This window comes from Bison bison, unplaced genomic scaffold (assembly GCF_000754665.1).
Source record: "Bison bison bison isolate TAMUID 2011002044 unplaced genomic scaffold, Bison_UMD1.0 scf7180017864243, whole genome shotgun sequence".
Taxonomy (NCBI): Eukaryota; Metazoa; Chordata; class Mammalia; order Artiodactyla; family Bovidae; genus Bison; species Bison bison.
In genome coordinates this window covers 4,578,477-4,596,307 of record NW_011494815.1, presented here as the reverse complement: position 1 = coordinate 4,596,307, position 17,831 = coordinate 4,578,477, and the positions used below count along the sequence as shown (strand labels likewise).

The 17,831-nt window shown below is 50.3% G+C and overlaps 1 protein-coding gene across 5 annotated transcripts in view; it reads right to left on the bottom strand.

Annotated features, from left to right (window-relative positions):
- PAX5 (paired box 5) overlaps positions 1 to 17,831 on the bottom strand; it is a 183,869-nt gene that overhangs the window by 26,346 nt on the left and 139,692 nt on the right. For all 5 annotated transcript variants that reach the window (XM_010847096.1, XM_010847099.1, XM_010847098.1 and 2 more), the window contains one exon: positions 12,665 to 12,766. In XM_010847096.1, the coding sequence (XP_010845398.1) occupies positions 12,665 to 12,766 (102 nt within the window). The remainder of the gene's footprint in view (positions 1 to 12,664; positions 12,767 to 17,831) is intronic.

Sequence of the window (17,831 nt, the reverse complement as noted above, 5' to 3'; positions counted from 1 at the left end):
GGGAGGGAGGCCGCCAAGCTGTCAGTCTGGAGGTGCCCCTCGGAGCCCCTCCTGGCTGGAGCGAGGAGGGTGGGCCGGCGCCGGAGCCGGGCTGTCAGGGCCTTCACAGAGACGAGGCCGGAGAGGCGCTGCCTGACAGCTCGCCCACCGAATTAGGACCATTTGCATGCTAATTTCCAGAGCTCTAACGGGCTGGCAGGCTGGCTGGGGGGTGGAGAGTGCACAGAGAGAGGCGCCGCGGCCTCCCTGCCCGCCTGGAACAATGCTTGACTGATCTAGCTGCGTTAACGAGCAAATTATGGTAATTTTGTTATTACAAATGCATAGAAATTTCCAAAGCGGGCAGCCATTCAGGGCAGCTCCCTGCTCCTCCCCACTCCTAAATACCGAACCCCTGTTTGTACACAGAGCCTGGCACCCGCTTCAGGGACAGAGGTTCTGGGGGACCAGGCTTCCCTCGGAGCCTCTCGGGGGAGGCCCAGAGCGAGCTGGTCTTGGGCCAGGGATCCCTTCCCATCTCTGGTCCAGCCCAGCAGCCCCAAGACCTCACCCTCCTGTCTCCTGGGGGTCCCTGGGCCTGGCAGTCCCACGAACCCACCTCATTCAAGCTGGTTTCTTTCCATTCTGAGCAGGTAATATGGGTGATTCTCCTCATGGTTGCTCCGAGGTCTTGAGAAATTCAATGATTTCTCTGTTCACTCTGTGAAGTGGGCTCAGCACCCAGGAGGAGATCAGGGACTGTCTGATGAATGAATGAGTGAAGGAAGGAGGAAGGCAGGAAGGAAAGAGAGGCGAGAACAAGGGAAGGGAGAAGGTTAGGGAGGAAGGGAGAGAAGGAAGGAAGGGAGGGAGGAAGACCAGAACTAATTCTAGAAATGAGGACAGTTAAGAAAGACCCCACCGCATCAGCTCACTGGTGGTATAATTAATCCAAGACCTCACCAGAGTTTATTTGCCAACTGGCAACCCCTCCTGGCATTTACAACTGTCCACTGCTAGAATCACAATTTGTCCTAGTTTTTCTGATGATCTTCTTTTTGATTAAAAGTACGTTTTTGGAAGCACGCTCCGGAATGCATCCAGACAGAAGCCTTTTCCAAGAAAGTGAGCTCCCCACTCTCAGCAGCGCAGTTTGAGTAGCTCCAGCCACAGGGCAGGGCGGGCACGAAGCTGGATGGTGAGACCCTGTTAAAAACCAGTCCACTCGTGGGAGGGGCCAGCTGGTTCCCTCCCAGGCCTCTGTCTGTGACCTACTCTCAGTCCTCCGATTTTATACAGGGATTTCAGGTTCGGGCTGATGTTACTGAAAGATCAGGAAGCTGCCTCAAGTCCATTTTGGAAGTCAGTGAGGAATAAATTGTCAATTACAGAGGAGAGTGGCTCGGAATCTGCTCCAGGTGGCCAAGGAAGCCTGGGCGGTCGGGCTCTCCGAGAGGGTGTTTGGGAGGCAGAGACCTAAATGTGAGCTGAGACTATAAACTCAGCTAGGGTAGTGGCCAGATTTTTCAATTTGTCTAATTTTCTAATTGGGTCACAACTTCCAGAGGGCAGCCAAATGCAGGAAAAAAAAAAAAACACAATCATTTCTTTTTGTCCAGGCGCCTGACTCTGGGGGAAAGACTGAGGGCAGGAGGAGTGAGGCCTCACCAAGGTCTCAGGCTGAAGCTCTGACCAACTTGGGGACAGCTCGGCCTGCATCCAGGAGATGCTCCTGTAGCTGACCAGGTAGGGCCTGGGGAGGGTCCATGCTCAAGAGGGACAGGACAAGGCTGGGGTGGGTGGATGGGTGGGGGACCTGTGCTTCAAGTTGTTCTAGAAGCCAGGTCAGCCAGGGACCACCCCAGGAAGGCTGGGCCTGCATGAAGTCGGGACAAAATGCTTCTTTTTTTGTCGCTTTGAAGACGTAGAGGGTGTGGGGGGTTATGTCCCCCTAGCCCAGTGGGGACAAAAGGACAGGCTGTGGCTACAGGAAAAAAAAAAAAAAGGCCTTGACTGGCTGTGTGACCTTGAGCAAGTCCTTTCTTTGACCTCATCTTCATACTCTTGGGCTGGTTTCTAAGGTCAGTCTGGCCAGTCCATCCCTGGCGAAGGGAGAAGTAGCTACAGAGTGTATAAAGGCCACCCCAGCCCTCTGCAAGGCACGTGTTAGAGGAGGCCTCCTCACATCACACAGACACAGCCCACCCTAGATCCCTGCTAGCTGCCTGCAGTGCTGCACGTGCTGGCGGGCCCTCGGCTGGGGCTTCTGCTGAACCAGCACCTCTGTTGCTGCCCCCAGGCACCTGCTCTGGATGCCCCCCAAGGGTCCTGGGTGGTGGGTGGTGGGACACGGCTGCTCTCCAGATTCCAATCCCCCTGCAGCCACTTCTGCAAGTGACTCTGGCTCCTTTCCGGGGAGTTCTCTTTCCAGGAATGCCCCCTCCTCCCGCCCTGAAAAGTACTCAGAAAATCTGCAGTCACAAAGTTCTGGGGCCATGGGGCTTTCCTTCAATCCAAGACTTCTCAGTGCAGACCCAGGACCTCCCCTTATCTCAGAGTGGCCCCCTTCTCTTGGGTCCCGCAGAGGGAGCGCTGTGCTTCTAACAGTCAAACTCCAAACTGGCAAAGCCCTTCGCTTGTCATCTGGACCCAACCACTGGCTAGCTGTGTGACCTTAGGCAAATCACCATTCCTCAGCCTCAGTTTTCATCTCTGTGAAATGGGGCTAAAAACCGTGCCTTCCTGATGCTATGGAGGGGACCTGCTGAGATCACACACAAGAACTGCACTTTGTAAACATCTGTCCAGATGGTGGTTCATATTCTTTGCATTGTTGTGAACAAGACCTCGAAATGGTCACAACTGTCACGCATCCTGCTTTGGCAGGACAATGCCCAAGGCACGCATGACCTGAGACTGAGCTTCAGACAAAAGGACGTGATAACACAGTCGTCATCTGAACATTCCCTTCCCCTCCTCCTTTATGTCCCTTGCTCTCCTTCCCACTCCTTCCCTCTCTCTTTCTCTCAGCTCTGGATCTAAGTCTTCCTGATTCAGATCCTTTATTTGTGCCGTTGCACATAGACTCCTTATAAAGAAAATTCATTTGTTCAGGGTCACCGCGTGGTTTTTCATTAAAAACAAATTACCCGCATTCAGGGAGGACATCTGGGCTTCTCAGGTCCCATTAATGACTATATTTCCAGCCTCCCCAGCCCGGTTGGGCTCCCCTTGCCTGTCACCCTGCGTTCCTGGCCCCAGGAGGACAATGAGAGTGACAGTCAAGTGAAAGGGAAAACATGAGGGATGAGGGCGAGAGGCGAGTCCCCCGAGAGGGGAAGGAGGGAAAAGTGAAAAAAATAAATAACTCAAACAGAGGGTAACAAGGGCCATTGTCTCAGCGTCTTCCAGCAAGGAGCCAGAGCAAATATTGGAAGAGCAAGCTGGGGCGTGTAAGTTGAGCTGAAGCTCTGTTTAATTACACAGTCAGGCTCCAAGCCCAGGCTGGACAAGATCGGGAGGGGCATGTGCCCGATTCAGACAAATTCTCCACCCCCTCATATCTGTGGGGCACCTACTGTGTGCAGGGACTGGATAGCGGGAGGATTCCAGTGGAGCATCCAGGAGCTGGGCAAGCCCAGTCACTCCAGCCGTGGGCGAGGCAGAAGCTGGGCAGTGCCGCAGTGCTCAGGGGAGAGATGTGCCCCTGGAGCAGGTGGGGTGTAGGCATCCTCTTAGAGAGGGCACCCGACTGGGGCCCAGGAGCATGGGCGGCATGTGGGCAGGTGAAGATAGGAGTAGAAGGAAATGTACCAGAGTCTGAAGTGTGGTTGCCTGGTGTCCCCGCTTGGGAAAGCCTTCTTCAGGCCCGTAAAAGACCTCTGGGTCAGGAAGGCCATCCACACCCCTAAGGGAGCGCCAAGGAAACCAAAGCTTTTCCCCGGGCCCACTTTCCACGGGCACTAGGGGCTGGGTGAAGTCGGGACCAGAATTCCAGGCGTTGGGCCCAGCTGCTCCCCGTGACTGGCTGTGCAGCCTGGCTGGCCACGGCACCTCTCTGAGCTCAGCTTGCTTACCTCTGAAATGGGGATAAACATTCCAACCTCAAAGGTGCCTTCAAATTGCCACTGGGGGTGACAGGTATGGCTTTCTTATAGACTGAAGCACCATGCGGCTGGGGGCGAGGCTTGTTGCTGGAATTAACTTGGCGGCAGAGGCAGTTTGGCTTCACTCAAAAGCATTTTCCTTTGAGAGGGCAGAGCCCCACTGCTCTCCCTGCCCCCCAGAAGCTCTGGGCGTTGCCAAAAGTTCTCTGGGGAGAAGAGTCCTGGATGGAGTGACCCACAGGCTTAGTGGTGGCGGCCCGTCCAGCTGAGGGCCAATAGCTGATGAAGTTTCGGAGACAGGGGCTGTAGATGCCAGTGGATCAAAGGAAGAAACGAAGATGGCCCTGGTCGACTCAGTCTGGATTTTGGAAGGATTCTGATATGTACACAAGTAAAGCATGTCTCAGAACCTTGATATTCACTCTTCCTGCCCCCAGCGAAGCACTCATTCCAGGTGTGGAGCCCCTGAGGGCCATCCTCGCCTGTCACATCAGGGTTAGAGGACACAGTGACAGCCGTAAGGGATTAGCACAGCTCGAGGCTCCCTTCTCCTTCAACTCCACCCCTTGGAAGTGATTTACCTGATTACACGTGAAAGCCTAAGGCCATTGCCTTAGCATGTCCCAGCCCCAGACCTGAAGGGAAACTGCTGCCCATGTGGAACAGTGGTGGCTGGCTCAGGAACCCTCCAGTTCAGCAGAGGGGTGATATCAGCAGATTTAGAAGCCCTTGTGTGGCAGGACCAGAAAGCCCCCTATGGAGCATCTAATTCAATCTCCTTGCCCCCTACCTCCTGCTTTGAGAGAGTAGAAAATCCGGAGGCCGCATTCTAAGGTCACACCGTGAGGGTCTGACAGCTAGAATCAAAACCCAGGCCTCCTGGATTCCAGTTGGACCTTCGTGCACCAGCATGCTTTTCATCTCTGAGCCTTTGCTTCTGCAACTCTATTCTTCCCCAATGTGGCAAAGCACTCACAAACCCACATGGAGTTTCTCCCCAGTCCCAGCATTACTTCTATGCAGGGTTCACATGGGGCTTTAGTCACAGGCACTGCTCAGATCAGGCCACTCCAGACCCCTCATTCTCCATGCCTTGAAGGCACAGGAGCCTCCCCTCCAACTCACATTCAGATCTGCCTGGGACAAGCCTGCCATCTGTCAAGGCTGCTGTTTGCAGCTCTTCACATCCCAGAGATTTCTAGGAATTGAGGCTCTGGCTCTTCTTACACATAGTCCCTTACGCAGCAATGCCCCTCCAACTTCTCAGACTGGCAAACTACCCTTCAAGGTGAAGCTCAGATGACCTTCTCCAGGAAGCCTTCCCTGATTTCTCTCATCTGCCCCAGTGCCCCCAGCAGACCTAGCAGCCTCTCTCCTGCATTTCCTCAGCACATTCCTAGATTTTAGCTCTAAACATAGCTTGCGGGAATGATCAGTGAGCCTGTTGGGCTGCAGCCCATGGGGTTGCAAAGAGCTGGACACAACTTAGCAACTAAACAACAACAACATCTCACAACATCATCAGGCTGCCAGAAGTAAAGTCGCTTCTTATATTTTGCTTCCCTGGTGGCTCAGTGGTAAAGAATCGCCTGCCAATGCAGGAGATGCAGGTTCTATCCCTGGGTCAGGAAGATCCCTTGGAGAAGGAATTGGTAACCCACTCTAGTATTCTTGCCTGGGAAATGCCATGGACAGAGAAGCCTGGCGGGCTATGGTCCACGGAGTCACAAAAAAGCTGGACACAATTTAGCAACTAAACAACAACTCACCAACTAGACTGTGAGCTCCCTGAGGGCAGGGGTTGTGTCTGTAACATCACACCTAGCCCAGAGCCAGCACCCGGTGTTTCCCAGGAAATATCTGAGAATGAATGAAAGGACAAATGAAGGGCTACCTGCCATTTCATCCAGGCTGCGTCTGCTGTTCCCCAGGGTCTATGTTCCTGGTGTGGCAGAGTGACTGGAGGCCACTAGAGGGCAGCAAAGAGTCAGGGACAAGCAACAGGTGTGCGTGGAGTTCCAGGACTGCCTTGGAAAGGTAAGGAGGGAGCTTAGAAAGTGCCCAGGCCACAGGACCCACAGAAGCTCTGGTGAAGAGGTCATAAGAGCTAAGAACAAAGGCTATTCATTCCCTAAGCAAACATGCTGATGCTTGGGCCAGGGAGGCGCTTGAGAAGGGAGCACTGATCCAATCTCACAAGATGCTCTAGCCTCTCCACCAAGTCCTCCCTGGCTTCTGCCGGCCCCTCCCAAGCCTGCCCATTCTCATGCTTTCAGTTCTGGTTTGGGGGAAAGGTCTCTACACAAGGCCGACAAAGGTGTCCCTCTGACTCTCATCCACAGATCTCGGCCATGCCTATGTAGCTGTGCAGAGTTCCAAAAGCTGACAAGTTCAAATCCTAACCTTGTTGCCCACTGGCCTCTTCCTTAACCAGCTTCTCTTCCTGTCAACTCCACTTACCCAGCTGGGCTGGCTGGGCCATACTCCACCCGATATGAACCCACTCCAGTCGCTGAGCTGGACCCACTCTCAACCCCCTGCCCCACTCCTCTTCAGACGGCCAAGGATATTCTGCTTACAGCCCAGCTTCTGGCCCTCTTTACCAGGACATCTTTCTCATTTGGACCAACCCCAGGTGTCTCTCCATTTTTTCCAGGCATTCAGAGTCTACCCTGCTCCTGCTTAGCAGCACTTTTGCTTGTGACTGGATTCTTTTCTAACTTGGATCTCCCATTGATCCACGGGCTCCAAGGGACGTGGGCTCTGCTGGAGAGCTCTTGACTTGATGCCAGCTGGGCAAGGCCAGCTTTAGGCATGCCTGCTAGGCTTCTCTCCTCACCACCACACCCAGCTCATACCCCAGTATAAGCAACAGCAATTGTAAATAATAATTATAATAATAAATAACACTTACATTGCACTTAATATGTGCCAGGAAAAATTCTAAGAGTTTTTACATATATGACACTCATCCCTAGGTATCTGCCAGGGTTAGGGACCAGGACCCCCGTGGACATCACAATCCACTGATGTTCAAGTTCCTTATATAATATGATATAATATTTGCATACAACCTACATGAACCTCCTGTATACTTTAAACCATCTCTTGATAAATTGATAATCCAATGCAAGTGCTATGTAAACAGTTGCTAACATTCAAGTTTTGCTTTTTGCAATTTTCTGGACTATTTTCTGACTATTTTCTATCCATGGTTGGTTGAATCCATGGATGCTGAAGCCATAGATCCAGAGGGCCAACTGTACATCATTTAATCCTCATTCTTATTATCATCATCCCCATTTTATAGATGAGGAGGAAACAAGGATCCAGAGAAGTTATATAACTTGCTCCAAGTCACACAGCTGGTGAGAAGCAGGAGGGTGATGCAAAACCAGGCAGCCTGGCTCCAGGCCCATGCTCTCAACCACCAGCATCCTTGCTTCACCACGTGGCTGCCACTGCAGGCCCTCAGGGCAGCTCAGCCTCCGTGGCTGCACTGTTGCAGTACTGAGCTGAGCTCTCCCAGGCAGCCTAGCCCCAACCACCCCCACCCCCACCCCCTAGCCCCACTGCCTTTTGTATGGCAGCTACTATTGCCTGGGGAGAAGACAATGGCACCCCACTCCAGTACTCTTGCCTGGAAAATCCCATGGGCGGAGGAGCCTGGCAGGCTGCAGTCCATGGGGTCGCTAAGAGTCGGACACGACTGAGCGACTTCACTTTCACGTTTCACTTTCATGCATTGGAGAAGGAAATGGCAACCCACTCCAGTGTTCTTGCCTGGAGAATCCCAGGGGCGGGGGAGCCTGGTGGGCTGCCGTCTATGGGGTCGCACAGAATTGGACACGACTGAAGCGACTTAGCAGCAGCATTGCCTGAGTGCTACTATGAGCCAGGCACTCTGCCAGGAAGCAGGGACACAGAGATGAACAAGATAGACCGAGACTTGTGTGCTATATAACCCTCGAGTACTCTACAGACCTGGGGAGAACTGGACAAGGAAGGAATAAACTAATTAAATTAAATCCCTCCAAATGTGCTTAAATAATGAATGAAAAGAACAGAATGCCTTGAGAAGGGTGTGATGGGGGTCTTGATTTAGATGGTGTGGTGGGCAGAATAACACTTCCCCCCCGAATAACACTTCCCTCCACAAAGATATCTGCACCCTAATCCCTGGAACTCATGACCACTCAGGTTGTATGGCAAAGGGGAATGAAGGTTGCTAATTAGCTGACCTGAAGATAAGGAGATTATCCTGGATTAAGCAGGTGAGTCCATTAAAACCACAAGGGTCTTTCTAAGAGGAAGACGGAGCAGGAGAGAGCAAACCTGGAAGATGTTGCTGCTGCTGCTAAGTCGCTTCAGTCGTGTCTGACTCTGTGCGACCCCATAGACCGCAGCCCACCAGGCTCCCCCGCCCCTGGGATTCTCCAGGCAAGAACACTGGAGTGGGTTGCCATTTCCTCCTCCAATGCATGAAAGTGAAAAGTGAAAGTGAAGTCACTTAGTCGTGTCCGACTCTTAGCGACCGCATGGACTGCAGCCTACCAGGCTCCCCCGTCCATGGGATTTTCCAGGCAAGAGTACTGGAGTGGGGTGCCATCGCCTTCTCTGAACCTGGAAGATGGCGGCATGATAAAGACTCAGGCCAGGGATGTGGAGCATTTACAAGCTGAGGAAGGCAGGAGACGATTCTCCCTGGGTGACCTCCAGAAGGCACCCAGCTCCGCTGACACCTAGACTTCAGCCTAGGGAGACCCAGTTTGGATTCCCAACCTCCAGAACCATAAAATGAGAAATTACTGTTGCTTTAAGTCAGTCGCTAATTTGCAGTGACTTGTCATAGCAGCAAGAGGAAACTAACACATGTTTGGTGAAGCCTTAGGTGAAAACGCGGGAGTGAGAGGGAGCCAGGCAGTCTGGGCCAGTGGCAGTGGGAGTACTAGAGCGGGCTGAGTGCGCTAAGCAGAGGAATCGCCCCTGTGAGGGGAAGTAGGTGCCTCCATCCCTCCCACTGGAGTCCAGGACACGGTGCCTGCCCACACCACCTCATCGGCCTCAGGGGTCCACTCCAACCTCATCATCACCTCCCACTTCTTCAAGAAAGCCATCAGTTGAGCGATTTCAATGAATGGCATCTAGAGGTGATGCACACTCATCTACAGTGAGCAGAGCTTCCAGGACAGAGAGCCCACCAGGCTCCTTCTAGGGCCTTCGTCAAACAGCTGCTTGTCTGCTGCAGCCCAGGGGAGGTAAACACAACATGGTCAGGATTTCCTGGCACTCTGGCCTGAAACCGCCAAAGAGGAGTCCAGTAAGGGGTGTGGGGGCAAGGTGAGTTCATCTCAAAGACAGTTAGTTACCTTGCTTCTTAGATTCACTGAAGCCAAAGGGCAGTGAACGCCCCCATCTTTCCCTCAGCCTAGAATTTTTAAGAGTTTTTCAAATGCCATGTCAATATCCGTTAGGTTGTGCAAATACCTTCAGGCGGGAATCAACTAGTTACACTACTCAAGATACTATGGAATCTTTGGTGCAAAACTTTTGGCATTTGCTGGAACTTGATGAAAATAAAATCTGAAAACTGTTTCCATGCTGAGCTGATGTGATGTGCCGTGTTTGCTTTGTTCAACATAACTAATTAGACAAGGGCTGTGTGGGGTCGGCAGAGCCACAGGAACTGAATCTACAAATGCTCGAGCAGACCAAGTAGCCCTGATCTGCATATGTGAACACATCCTGAAATCAGAGAGGATGGACAACCCCAACAGCAGAACCAAATTCGAAATAAACAGGAGTCTAAGCCACCAAGACCATGGTTCGTATGGAAAAACATACTATTTTTCCAGACCCCAAAATTCAACTGCCCAAGTGTACCCCGGACATAATCCCTTTTCAATGTATTCTAAAAGAAAACTTCACCTACGGAAGTCTCTCTTATAATGGAAGAGATGGCAGTCAAATGTTTCCCAGAACTTGTGCTGTGCTGTGCTAAGTCACTTAGTCGTGTCTGACTCTGCAACCCCACGGACTGTAGCCCGCCAGGCTCCTCTATCCATGGGGATTCTCCAGGCAAGAATACTGGAGTGGGTTTCCATGCCCTCCTCTAGGGGATCATCCCAACCCAGAGATCAAGCCCAGGTCTCCCACATTACAGGTAGATTCTTTACTATTTGAGCCACCAGGTAAGCCCTTCCCAGAATCTAGGTAGGAAAAACAGCTCAGAAGATTTCAGTTTCCCTTGGGATTCACTTCCAGGTTGGAAGGGAGGACTGTTTCATATAGTGATATTGACTTCAGCCTTCTGGGCTCCAGGACTGTGAGAGAAATTTTCCCACTGTCTTAAGTCACCAAGTTTGTGCTAACTTGTTATAGCAGCCATAAGAAACTCATACGCAGTATTAATTTTCCCTCCCTCCTGCCTTTAGCCAGACACTCACATAAAAGGACCTATTCTGTGTTATGGGCTATGAGGGGTGCGGAAGACGAGTAAGGCAGAGGACCCGCTGTGCTAAAAGGTGGGCTAGATCTGGGCAGTTCCAGCAAAGACCACGAGTGTGGGCCAGCACTGCCCCCATGAAACCATCCAAGAATGCATCTGGAAATCCTGTTGGAGACAGAGTCCCAGAGATGTGATGCTGCTGTGGACAATGGGGAACAGGAGCTAAGAACCTGCTTGTTAAGCGTGGAGTCGCAGCCGTAAAACCAGGTCTGGTGCTGAATGAGTGCTGGGGCTGCGTGAGAAGAGAAAGCAGGAAGAGAAGGAAAACAGAAGGGAGGGAGGGAGGCTGCAGAGAGAGACGTGGGGCTTCCCTGCCCAAAATGCATGTCTTCCTTCCCCCTCTCCATGTGCCCTCCCTCTCTGCAGAGTCCTGGCAGGCTCCGTGGCCGCCCCTGTCCAGTGGCTGCTGGTAGGCTTCGTTAGGCTGCGCTCTTGTGCAGCCCTGTGGCTCCTGCTGCCACCATTAATGGTACCTGCTGGGCTCTGCTAAAACCCCCGGCCGTTTGTATCCGAGCCTGGTAATTAGGATTGGAGGAATCCCAGGGGCTGGAGGGCACCTCTGTCTGGATAAACTTGGGCAAGTTCAGCCGCTGCTCTGAACTTGGCCTCTTTGGAGTTGGCAGCAGGGACTGGCAGGGCCACCGTAGTGGCCCTGCTTCACCCACCCACATGCCCTCAGGACTGGACCTGGGGCTGCCACCTCCCCCTCTGCCATCACTGTGAAGCATGCATCGACAGACTGAGGGTGCACAGGGTGGCAGAGGGCAGGAGTGCTGAACTGGAGGCAGAAGACCTGGATTCAAGACCTCCCACCTCCAAGCTCTGCAGCTGTGGGCAGTTCCCTAACTTTTCTGAGTCTCACTAGCCTCCTTCTGACCCTGGGGACCCTGCCCACCTCACAGGCTGTAACACCAAAGGCTCCTAGGCAAGCGCTTTGCACTTGACAAAGTGACCCACAGCCACGAAGTTACTGGACAATCCTAACTTGCTAAAGGCTGGGAGACAGTGGGGGTGGAGACAGGCAGGAGGGTGTGTGTCCCGCCGCCTCCCTCTCTTGCCCTGAACACGGTGGCTCTGCCATGACCCCTCCTGGAGGCAGAAAAGGCAAAGCCTTTGCAGGCATGGATCTGGCAGGCCTCCCCAGCGTTGGCAAGGCCCAGGGCAAGAGTACACACGGAGGCCATTTCCCATATGTCTCATATTTAAAAGTCATAAATCAAGCTAACAAACCGTTAAATGAAATATGCTCTGTCCTCCTACCTTGTTAAATAGTCTCCGTAATAACCTGGAAGGCCAGGAGCGAATTTAGAATTCTGGGTCTTCTCAGAGCCTGTGCCCGGCCCTGACTGCATGGGGAAGGCCCACCTGAGCCCTGATCCGCCCGGCTTCCTTCCCCAGGCCCGGCCTGCTTGTCTTCACCGGCCTTGAATGCAGGTGTGGACACCCAGGCTTCACGTCCACACTTTGTTCACATTGCCCACAAAGAATCAACCCTGGACCCCAGGGTGTGCACGTCGGTGATGTGGGCTGGCAAGAAGCCGGAAGGGTTTAGGGCTGTTTGGGCAGGGGCCCTCCTGCCTGGGCCTCAGGGTGGTTCATGCTGAGTCAGGGCTTCTATTGTGGCTCTGCCTCCTACTTGCTGGGCAGCTTACGACTCCCCAGCTCCTCTTGCATGGCAACCCACTCCAGTATTCTCGCCTGGAGAATGCCATGGACAGAGGAGCATAGCGGGCTACCATCCAGGCAGTCGCGAAGTGTCTGACATGACTGAAGCAACTTAGCACGCACACGGCCCCTCTCCGACCTTCAGCCAGGTCCCATGCCCCTCTGCATTCAGGCTCCCTGTGTAGCCAGAGAGGGGCGTCTGAGGGACAGTCAAGGACCCCCTGACTCTGACATCCTCCCAGGTGCTGCCGCTGGTTGACAAAGAGGCCAAGAAGGCAGAGCTCAGCCTCATTTTTTCAGGTTCACTCCTCAGAAGCAGAGAGGTCACTGGGACCATGTCGGGAGGGATGCCCCCCATGAACCCCAAATGCCTCCTGCTGCAAAGACGCAGACAGAGCAGACTCACCAGGTACCATCCCCGTCAGCGTTGGCGCCGAGTAGCTGCCCTGTCCGGTGGGGGGCACGTGCGGAGGGTACCCAGGGAGGGTCGTGCTCGCCAAGTCGCGGCCTGAGGAGTCAAAGCAACAAATCACAGGGTGAGCATCCCCACGGCCAGCTGCTCCTGTCCACAGTTCCCCCAACATCTGCACAGTTGTCATGTCTGGATGCTTGATGCCAGTGTGCATGTGTGTGCACACACACACACACACACGTACTCGCCCACCCCTCCAGCCAGGCTCCACCAGCAGGAAGCAAGGATGGCTCGGTTGGATCCCTAGGAAACCAGAACTCTGACCACACCCCTTGCTCTCTGCTCCCCAAGAAGGGCTTGGAACTTCTCCGTTAACACACCGTTGCTTCTGCTGGGCCTTCTGCACATGGCCCAGCAACACCATCTTCCAAGACCAGCTCAGCCATCTCCCAGCCACCCACAGTGGGCAGGGCTCTGCCTGCCTCAGACCCAAGTCTGGTCCTTACTGACTTTTTTCTCTTTGGACCAAGATCTTATCATTCATTCAGTAATGGTGCAGGAAGCACCTCCTGACACCAGACACTGTTCTGGGACATAGAGGTTGAGGCCTCGGCCGTTGGGAGCAGACGTCCAGCATGCACGTGTTCCCCTCATCGCAGGCTGCCAGCTCCTAAGGGCAGGGGTGACACCTCATTCAACACCCAGAAAACCTACCTCCACCACAGGGCTCAGCACCTAGTAGGTCTCCGTGAATAAATGCGAATGGTCTGGGTTCCAGGCCAAGTGGAAGAAAACCCCAAAGCAGTAGAACTCTGAAAGGACCCTGAGGTTCGGCGCTCAGGTAAAGAGTGGGCCTATAGCTCTCCAAACATTGATAATCACACGTATGTACTAAGGTGCTCATGTGTAAGAGCAACAATCCAGACCACGGAAGATGGGACTGTTCAGTGGTTACCTGTTGAGCTCTGAGGATGAGACCCCACCCTTGGGGGAGGAATTGGTAGTTGCCCCTAAAAGAAAGGGATGGCCTGCTGTCAGACTCTGAGATGTGTAGAGACAGCCCAGGCTGGGGCTGTTCTAACAGGTCAGCTTCCTTACCGGAAAGTGCTCCAGGTGGAGCACCCCCCCAGCCCTGGGCCCAGGCTCACACTCCTGGTGACAACACACCACAAAGGCTTATGTAGGAATTGTAAACACCAGGCTCTGTTTCCAGTCTTTTAAATCATTAACTCATTTAACCCTCAACAACACTATGAGGTAAGGTACTGATACATTCCCCACTTTATAGGATAATGAAACAGAAAGGTCAAGTAATTTGTCCAAGGTTGCACAGTAAGGATTTGAAGCCAAGCAATCCAGTGGCAAAGACCATGGGTTTAGTCACTCTATTCTACTGCCTTGCCCATGTGCCTGGCTGGGCTTCTGTGCCCCCGTTTCTCAGCTGGGACAGTAGGCTGAGCCCTGCCTTTAGGCCACACTGTCACCAGCCTTACTCCATCATGCAGAAAGAAATTCAACTACACAGTTTTCGTAATATATGTGTTGGAATGAAAGCAAGGACCACAGTGGGGGAGGGAGGCCAGATCTGCCTCCTGGAAGATGGAGGCGTTACCCTGGTAGGAGGCTACCTGCTGTACAGGGGGTCCTGGAGCCAAGCCCCAGGAGATCCATGCCCCACCCATCTGCCTCCGATGGCTAAGAGGGTCCTGAGAAGGGAAGGGATTTGCCCACGACACTCTCCTCATTTCAGGCAAGGCTGGGACTGGAGTCCAGCTCTCCTAATTCCTGGGCTTTGGTTCTTTTTTCAACAGGGGTTGTCCTTTCGGTCACATCCGAACCTCAACAGTTTCTGCTGCTGTTACATACACTTTAAACCCTGATCCCCAAAACAGAAATGCAGTGCCTCGCCAAGGCACTCAACTCAAGAAGCTAGATAAAAAAGCAATAAAATGAACCTAGGGAAAGGAGGAGGAAGGAATCGATAAAGAAAAGCAGAAAATAATGAATTAGGAACCAGAAGAGTAGACACAATAATAAAAACACACAATAATAAATAATAAATACAACCAAGAGTTGTTATTTGAAAAGACCAATGAGATAGACAAACCAAGGATAAGACTCAAAAAAGAAGGCACAAACATCAAGATAAGGAATGAGAAGATACAGCCAGGGATATGGGAAAGATGACATTTAAAAAACATAGAAACATGCATGGATGCTCTATGCTGCCAAACGTGGAAATCTCGTCAACAGGCACAATTTTCTAGGAAAACACGAATTACCAAAATTAATTTAAGAAGAGGTAGAAAATGTTAACAGCCCAATCATATCAGAAAAGGTTGTTTAAAGTTATTTTTAAAAAATAAGGTACCTTGTCCATGTAGTTTTGGGGGCATTTGTTTTTGTCTTTGGAAAGTTCTTTTAAAATTTCAAGGAACACACACTTCTATTATTAAGCTGATCCAGGATACATAAAGCTAAGAAAATGTTCATTTTGCCAAGGTGGCAAAATCCTGATATAAAAATTTAACAAAGTCACTCAAAAATGAAAACTAATGGCTGGTCTCACAATTTATTAATATGTAGGCAAAAAAAGTCTACTATCTCATTGATGAAGCAATATAGATAAAGAATAGTACACCATGACCAAGTAAGCTTTATTCCAGGGATGCAAGGTTGCTTCAGTATTAAAACTGGTTGGGAATTCACATTAATACGTCAAAAATTCACATTAACATATTTAAATTAACATATTTGATATGATTATATCAAAAGCTATGGAAAAGGCATTGGCTAAAATTAAAGAACACTTATGGCTCAATAATAAAAAGACAAACAACCCAGTGTAAAAATGGGCAAAGGACTTGAAAACACATTTGTCTGAAAAAGATATACAAAAATGGCCAATTCCCTATCAGGGAAATGCAAATCAAAACCACAATGAAATACCACGTCACACCCACTAGGATGTCTCTAATAAAAAAGACAGGTTATGACAATGTTAGAAAAGATGTGGAAAATTGCAACCCTTATACACTGTGGGTGGGAATATAAAATGGGGCAGCCACTTTAGGAAAGTCTAGAGGTTCCTCAAAAAGTTAAGCATAGCATTACAGCGTTTCCCAAGAGAAATGAAAACGTGTCCACTCAAAATGTGTACATGTATGCTTCAATCAACATTATTCATAGGAGGAGCTGAGCGCGAGCGGCAGGCCGGATGAGGCGGGCGCGGAGCGGAGAACCGAGAGCTGGGGGCACCGCCACCACCGTCGCCCTCGGGCCGCACAAAGGGGTTTAAAAAAAAAAAAAAACATTATTCATAATAGCCAAAAGAGTAGAAACAATTCAGATATCCATCAACTGATGAATGGATACCGAAAACGGTGTATATTCATACAACATAATACTTAGCAATAAAAAGGAATGAAGTACTGATACACGCTACAACATGGGTGAACTTGAAAGAAGCCCATCACAAATGACTACATACTGTATGATTCTATTAATATAAAATGTACAGAATAGGCAAATCTATAAAGAGAAAAAGTAGATTACTGGTTGCCTTAGGCTGGGAGTGGGGAATAGGGGGAAAGAGAGTAACTGCTAATGGATATGAGGTCTTTCTGGGGGGATGATACAATGTTCTAAAATTGGTCGTGGTGATGGTTGCATGACTTTGTGAGTGTGCTAAAAACCATTGAATTGTATACCTTATATGGGTGAATTTTATGGTATGTGAATTATGTCTCAATAGTACTGTTATGTTTTATTATTGCCATCTATCATCACCATCATCTTGAAAAAGAAAAAGTCATTTGACACCAAAAATGTAGGAAGGACATAATATTAAACTGTTTCTTAAACCAAATAAATTTGTCTTTATGGAAAAAATATACAACAAAAGAAAAGATTAATAAATTGAATTACTTAATAAAATAGACCAAAAACCTCTTGCCTGGTAAAAAACAATATGTGTGTGCCAAGTTGCTTCACTCATGTCCAACTCTTTGTGACCCTATGGGCGTGGCCCGCCAGGCTCCTCTGTCCATGGGATTTCCCAGGCAAGAATACTGGAGTGGGTTGCCACGCCCTCCTCCAGGGGATCTTCCCAACCCAGGGATTGAACCCATGTCTCTTGCCGCTACCTGCACTGCAGGCAGAATCTTTACCGCTGAGCCACCAGGAAAGCCCAGAACAATATAAGCAAAGTCAAATGATAAATGGTGGACTGGAGGAAATTATTTGCAGCACATACCATAGATAAATGGCTACTATCCCTATATATTAAAATCTCATAAGAATCAAAATCTCATAAGAATCAAAGGGAAAAGACCAAAAATCTCATAGAAAAATGGGCAAAACTCAGCAACATAAAACTGTTATTTGTTGGGTGACTGGTCAACGAATAGAATAAAAGCTTCCTTCAAGGAAAAAGCAAGAGCTTTCCAGAAAAACATCTATTTCTGCTTTATTGACTATGCCAAAGACTTTGACTATGTGGATAACAATAAACTGTGGAAAATTCTGAATGAGATGGGAATTCCAGACCACCTGAGCTGCCTCTTGAGAAATCTGTGCGCAGGTCAGGAAGCAACAGTTATAACTGGACATGGAACAACAGACTGGTTCCAAATAGGAAAAGGAGTATGTCAAGGCTGAATATTGTCACCCTGCTTATTTAACTTATATGCAGAGTACATCATGAGAAACACTGGACTGGAAGAAACACAAGCTGGAATCTAGATTGCCGGAAGAAATATCAATAACCTCAGACATGCAGATGACACCACCCTTATGGCAGAAAGTGAAGAGGAACTCAAAAGCCTCTTGATGAAAGTGAAAGTGGAGAGTGAAAAAGTTGGCTTAAAGCTCAACATTCAGAAAACGAAGATCATGGCATCCGGTCCCATCACTTCATGGGAAATAGATGGGGAAACATTGGAAACAGTGTCAGACTTTATTTTTCTGGGCTCCAAAATCACTACAGATGGTGACTGCAGCCATGAAATTAAAAGATGCTTACTCCTTGAAAGGAAAGTTATGACCAACCTAGATAGCATATTCAAAAGCAGAGACATTACTTTTCCGACAAAGGTCCATCTAGTCAAGGCTATGGTTTTTCCTGTGGTCATGTATGGATGTGAGAGTTGGACTGTGAAGA